General features: G+C 40.6%; 1 protein-coding gene across 2 annotated transcripts in view; it reads left to right on the forward strand.

Annotated features, from left to right (window-relative positions):
• The window catches only part of lmo4a (LIM domain only 4a), a 30,191-nt gene extending 23,753 nt beyond the window's left edge, over positions 1-6,438 (forward strand). For both annotated transcript variants that reach the window (XM_061876785.1, XM_061876784.1), the window contains 3 exons: positions 647-743; positions 839-997; positions 5,860-6,438. In XM_061876785.1, coding sequence (XP_061732769.1) covers positions 647-743; positions 839-997; positions 5,860-5,868 — 265 coding nt within the window. In that variant the 3' untranslated portion in view covers positions 5,869-6,438. The remainder of the gene's footprint in view (positions 1-646; positions 744-838; positions 998-5,859) is intronic.
• The last annotated feature ends 1,663 nt before the right edge of the window (positions 6,439-8,101 follow it).

Consider the following 8,101-nt stretch of genomic DNA (forward strand, 5'->3'; position numbering starts at 1 on the left):
ATACGGCAGGAGTGCAATACGGGGGGAGTGTAATGTGTGATCTCATAACTAACTGATATACCTGCGCACTTTCGTCACTGTATTTTCGGATGAACGGTATGTATGGTCAGGATGCCACCCGAACGCCTCCCTATGGAGGTGTTTAGGGCATGTCCAACCGGTAGGAGGCCACGGGGAAGACCCAGGACACGTTGGGAAGACTATGTCTCCCGGCTGGCCTGGGAACGTCTCAGGATCCCCCGGGAAGAGCTGGACGAAGTGGCTGGGGAGAGGGAAGTCCGGGCTTCCCTGCTTAGGCTGCTGCCCCCGCAACCCGACCTCGGATAAGCGGAAGATGATGGATGGATGGATGGTATGTATGTATGTATGTAAAACGCTGCGTCTTGATGTCCAAGAACAATTTCTCCTCGGAGACAATAAAGCTATTTATTATTATTATTATTATTATTATTATTATCATTCTGGCAGCAAATAAATAAAGTGTAAGCCTTGAATTGAGGGAAAGACTGGACAATTGTCATAATAAATATTTCCTGCGGCTCTGATCGTTGTAAAAAAGTCTGTTTTTTATCTTCAATTTTCATAACAACGTCAGGTGAAACTGATGAATAAATTATGTTGTGGTTTGCAAAATGTGTCTGTGCAGGCTGTTTGGACACAGCGGAGCTTGCAGTGCATGTGGACAATCAATCCCCGCTAGTGAAATGGTGATGCGGGCACAAGGAAACGTTTATCACCTCAAGGTGAGTACCTCTCAGTCTTGACGCATAACATTTATTCATGGTTATGCTCTGCAGACAAAACGACTAAAAAAAACAAAAACTATTTTATGTATCAGTGTTTTATTTGTGCAACTTGTCGGAACCGCCTGGTCCCCGGGGATCGCTTTCACTACATCAACGGAACCATCTTTTGTGAGCACGATCGGCCAGGAGATGGACTGCTTAACGGACACGCCACTCAACTGCAAGCTAACAGTCTGATGTCCGACCAAAAGGTAAATTGCAAGTTTGCACTTTTAGGCAGACGCGTAAGCAAAATAGGAAAACAATTTTACTGTTGCATTTGCAGATACATGCTTGTTGATAGCGACAATATTGTGTTCCAGTTTGTGCCATTACTGTCAGGCTTGCCCCTGACAGTTTGTTTGTGTTTTAGTTTCTCCTTTGTTTGTTTAGTATTTCCTGTCCTTAGTTCCTGTCAGCACTCTTATTTTGGTTCAGCTTCCTGTTTGTCTCCCTGAGTGCTTTGCTTCCCCTCAGCTGTGGCTGATTGGCACCTGGCCACACCTGATGTCAATCAGCCAGCTCCTATTTTACCTCCTTTGTTCGTCCAGTTAGGGCTGGATTATTGTCGCTCTTGTGTCGTTGCTACCTGTCATTATTACAGCTACTATCTGTTGTGCTACTATTTGTCCTTGTCGTCGTAGCAGTAAGCTGTTCCTGTTAGCTATTTGTACTTTGTTTTCTCCTAGCTTTTTGGTTTTGTGATTTCTTGTTAGCCATTAGCTGTTTCCAGTTTTTCTGTTTCCTGTTAGATACCTGTTAGTTTTCACGCTAGGCTTTTTGTTTGTTATCCGCCCACACTTTTCACGCTAGGATTTTTGTTTGTTTGATTATTGGTATCTGTCTGTCTTATTCGCGGGCGGTTTAGCTCGGTTGGTAGAGCGGCCGTGCCAGCAACTTGAGGGTTGCAGGTTCGAATCCCACTTCCCCCATCCTAGTCAATGCCGTTGTGTCCTTGGGCAAGACACTTTACCCACCTGCTCCCAGTGCCACCCACACTGGTTTAAATGTAACTTAGATATTGGGTTTCACTATGTAAAGAGCTTTGAGTCACTAGACAAAAGCGCTATATAAATATAAATCACCTCACCTCACTGTTATCCGCCCACGTGCGCGCCTTTGGTTCGAACCCTTTGTTTGGTTTTGTTCTAGTTGTTTATATTAAAACTATGTTTCTTCACTCTATGCCTGCCTCCTTCTCTGCATCTTGGGGTTCGTCAACAACAAACTTTGACAATTATTTTGTTGTATTTCCCTGATTTTGTAGAATATTTTTGTTCATTTCTATTGTGGAAGGTGGCTGCGGTCTTTAATGACAGTAGTGCCTTTGTTTTCGTTCGGCACACTTTTTGTGTGTTTCAGTTATGGGCAGCACGGTGGAAAAGGGGTTAGTGCATGTGCCTGACAATACGAATGGCCTGAGTAGTCCTGGGTCCGATCCCGGGCTCGGGATCTTTCTGTGTGGAGTTTGCATGTTCTCCCCGTGACTGCGTTGGTTCCCTCCGGGTATTCCGGCTTCCTCCCACCTCCAAAGACATGCACCTGGGGATAGGTTGATTGGCAACACTAAATTGGCCCTAGTGTGTGAATGTGATTGTGAATGTTGTCTTGTCTATCTGTGTTGGCCCTGCGATGAGGTGGCGGCTTGTCCAGGGTGTACTCCGCCTTCCGCCCAAAAGCAGCTGAGATAGGCTCCAGCACCCCCTGCGACCCCGAAAGGGACAAGCGGTAGAAAATGGATGGATGGATAGAGTTATGGGCAAACATTTTGACCCAAGTTGGCAGTCTCGGATAGCTTTAGTGAGGTGCACCAGAACCCGGATCCAAAACTCAAAAAAAGTCAGTATTATCAGAACCCTATTTTGTTGCTAAATTAATTCTGACTCAGCCACCTGTGAGTGCTTGGTGGTGATATTGTGCAAGTGAAGTAAGCAATATAGCATTGAGACAGAAGCACACATAGTCTGACACTATTTTGAAATTTTACTGACAACCTTAACACAACAACAGCTGTCATAACACTGCAGTTCCAGCATAGCACCAGTATGCAATATGCACCAATGAGCGAGGTTCACAAACCCCCTGGTATTGTTAACACTGACAAGCAAGTTGTTTTTTGCACGTTCTATAGTGCTGTAATAGTTATGACAATTTGTTGTGGATTTTATTTTCCTACTTCTGAAATTAACAGTAAAGTATTGTAATTACTAGTGTGTTCCACTTGAATGTCACACAATTTTATAAATATAAAAGGGCATTGTTTTTTGTTTTTTTAAATACCGTATTTTTCGGATTATAAATCACTCTGAAGTACACGTTGCACCAGCCAAAAATGAATTACAAAGAAGGAAAATAACATATGTACGTCGCACTGGAGTATAAGTCGCATTGTCACCGACGTCCCACTGGGTCATTATTGTCACCGATGTCCCACTGGGTGTGAGTTTTCCTTGCCCTTATGTGGGCCTACCGAGGATGTCGTAGTGGTTTGTGCAGCCCTTTGAGACACTAGTGATTTAGGGCTATATAAGTAAACATTGATTGATTGATTGATTTTGGGGGGAAATGAATTTGATAAAATCCAACACCAAGATAGACATTTGAAAGGCAATTTAAAATAAATAAAGAATAGTGAACAACAGGCTGAATAAGTGTACGTTATATGACGCATAAATAACCAACTGAGAAGGTGTCTGGTATGTTAACGTAACATATTATGGTAAGAGTCATTCAGATAACTATAACATATAGAACATGCTATACGTTTACCAAACACTCTGTCACTCCTAATCGATAAATCCCATGAAAACTTCTTCCTCGTTGTTGCTTCTAAACAACTCTGCCAACTCCAATGGTATGCACCGCTTCCTCTTGTCGTTTTCTGCTGCATATTTCACTACGTCCAGCTTGTAATCTGCAGTACATGATTTCCTTTTCGGTCCAATTTTTGTGCAACCCTTCTCAATTTTTATAAGTTAACCCCAACGATGAAATTATCCATTTTAATAGCTACGGCAGTGGCATATAGCAGTTAGCATTCCATGACCCACAATGCACTTCTGCCATGACCCTCCCCCGCCGACTTCTTATTGGTTGACGATTGCTGACATTTTCTTCGTCTCTTCCGCGAATAAGATAAATAATATAATTTGATATTTTATGGTAATGTGTTAATCATTTCACACATAAGTCGCTCCGGAGTATATGTCGCACCCCCGGCCAAACTATGACATAAACTGCGACTTATAGTCCGAAAAATACGGTACTGGTTTAGGCACCGCTTGACAATGGGCATAGTTTTTCAAATTACAGATTTGGTATTAGTATCGGTTCAAATGGAAACAATACCCATTCTGTTATCGTTCGGCCAAATACTATGTAGCAAAGTAAACCAATTTCCCACATATAATTTTTTCGGGATTCAGTGTCCAAACATAGAATCCCACGCATTGGTGATTCAGTCTTTGTACTCTTTTTCTTAATTTATTTTTTCCGTGTTCGACTGCTAAAAAATCCACCTTGGATCCAAAGAAAGTTGCGAGTTCCAGCACTTTGATAATGCCTCCTCCTGTAAACGATACCTCATTTATTATTATGTATTATTTACATTACAATGGTAATTGGGATTTCTTATATATTGTATATATTATATAAAAATACCGCATTTTTCGGAGTATAAATCACTCCGGAGTATAAGTCGCACCTGGCGAAAATGCATAATAAAGAAGAAAAAAAACATATATAAGTCGCACTGGAGTATAAGTCACATTTTTGGGGGGAAATGTATTTGATAAAACCCAACACCAAGAATAGACAGTAGAAAGGCCATTTAAAATAAATAAAGAATAGTGAACAACAGGCTGAATAAGTGTATGTTATATGACGCATAAATAACCAACTGAGAAGGTGCCTGGTATGATAACGTAACATATTTTGGTAAGAGTCATTCAAATAACTATAACATGTAGAACATGCTATACCAAACAATCTGTCACTCCTAATCGCTAAATCCCATGAAATCTTATACGTCAAGTCTCTTACGTGAATGAGATAAATAATATCATTTGATATTTTACGGTAATGTGTTAATAATTTCACACATAAGTCGCTCCTGAGTATAAGTCGCACCCCTGGCCAAACTATGAAAAAAACTGTGACTAATAGTCCGAAAAATACGGTATAGTATAATTGTGAAAGTCGCTTCCTTCCAGGTTCTTTGGGCCACCAGTCACCGACATCACCACTCCTTTTCAGGGTCAACAATAATGCTTATTTTACAATAAACGCCAGATCGGGCAAAGTCTTTATGTGCTTTCCAGCAATTGTCTTTCCTCGATCGAGCACATGAATGGTTTCCTAAAGAGTCGTCTGTCTTGCTCTCGCTTCCTTCGTGCTTCGCCAACCGCCATCAACAACTCCTCCTCTACTTCCCGACTGCTGCCTTTAACAGAGCGACAGGTGATTAGACAAACACTCTCAGCTGTGTCATCTACACACCTGTCGCTAATCTCAAAGCCGGTTCTGCCACACCCCGCTTCGCTGCAGGTCAGCAGGCCACGCCCACCACAATAATAATATATCAGTATATATCATATACTGTATGTATAAAATTTAAATATTAAATTCTATTCGACCTAATAACTGCATTATCCTTTCCATCCTTACCCTTTCCATCCTTTGAAACTGAGTTTCTGTGTGGAACAATTTCCCTTTGTGGCTCAATAACATTTGTCTAAGTCTAAGATTAATTTCTGGAGGAGCGATCACATTAATTAAATAAATGAGATTTCTTTATGTTGATGTATGAATTATATTGTAGTCTGTCTATTGCTTCCTTTTAAGAAAGCTTGTCAGATGTTATTGTAGAAGAGCGATAAAAATACATGTTTGTGTCGGTGTTCATTGGCGCAACGCGCACACACACTTACTTACACACACACACTTGGGACTGCACCCCAAACAAAACAATCTTATTACATTTGGATGTGCAGTTTGCATGCATTTGACTGTATGTACAGTACATGCCTGTAGTTCTTGATTTCAAGTTTGTAACTCTATTTATAAACATTTCCAGGTTTGCTGAGGAAGAGGAAGGAAGGAAAGAAGTGTGCCTTCTCCCTATAGCCCTCACCTCAGAAGGAGGGAATGGGCTTCATTCTGGATGGTTGGACCACAAGGCTGCCACCTTTCAAGAACTGGCAGTAAAAAGACAAAAACTAACATTTCATTAGAGTGATCACAATGAAATCATCATGCCTTGTTTTGGGTCATAAGTATGGCGACAACACCTAAATTCTATTTCTGAAATGGCAGCAGTGAAACTTTTTTGGGGGGGAAGAAAATTGTATATGTGACTGAATTGTTTTCTTCTTCTTGAGCCCAACTTAACATACAAACATGGACTTTGGCCAAGTGTTCGTCTTTAATGTTTGGGGTAAAGTGGTGTCTTTTCACATTACAAACAACATTCAAGCTTTAATCTGATTTCTATTTCTGTTAACACCAGACACAACAATTCAGTTTTCTGACCTTTATCCTTTTCACTGTTGGGCAGTTTCAGTTTGAACAGATTGCTATGAAAATAGAAAAACTGGTTCTTTACTTTTGCCCATGTAACCAATTCATGCAAAATTCAAACAATCTCCAAGAATTATTCACATCTTTGCAACTTTGTCCATACTCATGCACTGCCGCTTATCCCTTTTGGAGGTCTCAGCTGCAATCGGGCGGAAGGCAGCGTACACCCTGGACATGTTGCCACTTCATCACTGGGCCAACACAGATAGACAGACAACATTCACACTCAAATTCACACACTAGGGCCAATTTAGTGTTGCCAATCAATCTATCCCCAGGTGCATGTCTTTGGAGGTGGGAGGAAGCCGGAGTACCCGGAGGGAACCCATGCAAGACATGCAAACTCCACACAGAAAGATCCTGAGTGCAGGATCGAACCCAGGACCTTCGTATTGTGAAGCAGACGTACCAACCCCTAATCCACCGTGCTGCCCCTAAATTTTGACCAATCATTGTGATTTTCACAAGGGATGTTCCGATCCCTATCATCCATGAGTGGAATCAGCCAATATCTATCACATATTCATTTTTCAACACATCAACACAATATTTAAACCATAGTTCCTTATTCTCTTTTTATTGATAGTATTGTTTGAGCAAAACAAAAGTACCGTATTTTTCGGAGTATAAGTCGCACCTGCTGAAAATGCATAATAAAGAAGGAAAAAAACATATATAAGTCGCATTTTGGGGGGAAATACATTTGATAAAACCCAACACCAAGAATAGACATTAGAAAGGCAATTTAAAATAAATAAAGAATAGTGAACAACAGGCTGAATAAGTGAAGTGTGAAGAAGTGAATTATTATTTATATAGCGCTTTTTCTCTGGTGACTCAAAGCACTTTACAAAGTGAAACCCAATATCTAAATTACATTTAAGCCAGTGTGGGTGGCACTGGGAGCAGGTGGGTAAAGTGTCCTGCCCAAAGACACAACGGCAGTGACTAGGATGGCGGAAGCGGGGATCGAACCTGCAACCCTCAAGTTGCTGGTACGGTCACTATACCAACTGAGCTATACCGCCCCAAAGTGTACATTACATGAGGCATAAATAACCAACTGAGAAGGTGCCTGGTATGTTAACGTAACATATTATGGTAAGAGTCATTCAACTATAACATATAGAACATGCTATACGTTCACCAAACAATCTGTCACTCCTAATTGCTAAATCCCATGAAATCTTATACGTCTAGTCCCTTACATCAATGAACTAAATAATATTTTTGGATATTTTACAGTAATGTGTTAATAATTTCACACATAAGTCGCTCCTGAGTATAAGTCACACTCCTGGCCAAACAATGAAAAAAACTTTGACTTTTGGTCCAAAAAATACGCTACACACTAAATAAACAGGAGCAACAACGGCTATCTGCTACTCATTTAGATCATTTGGTTTTTTCCTTGTGGATTTATTCCTTGAACTTTTAAAAATTAACCCCAAAAATTATTTTGAGAAAAGAAAAATGTTGACCTAATCACTCAAGTATCGATCATCAAATTATGGATCTATCGGCCCTCTTATGTGTTGTGTGCTGGGTGGGACAATGGGACACACCAACATTTACGCTATTTTTTCCTCTTTATAGATTCTTATTAATGTACTCGTTAATTTCCTGTTAAAAGCTGTTATTTTACTAAGCAGTTAATTATTGGTATTGTTTAAAGCTATCTTAGTGGTTAACTTAGCTATGAGCATGCATGTCCTTGGCTTGCTCTCGGTGTGTAACAT

Source organism: Nerophis ophidion, linkage group LG17 (assembly GCF_033978795.1).
Source record: "Nerophis ophidion isolate RoL-2023_Sa linkage group LG17, RoL_Noph_v1.0, whole genome shotgun sequence".
In the NCBI taxonomy this organism is placed as follows: Eukaryota; Metazoa; Chordata; class Actinopteri; order Syngnathiformes; family Syngnathidae; genus Nerophis; species Nerophis ophidion.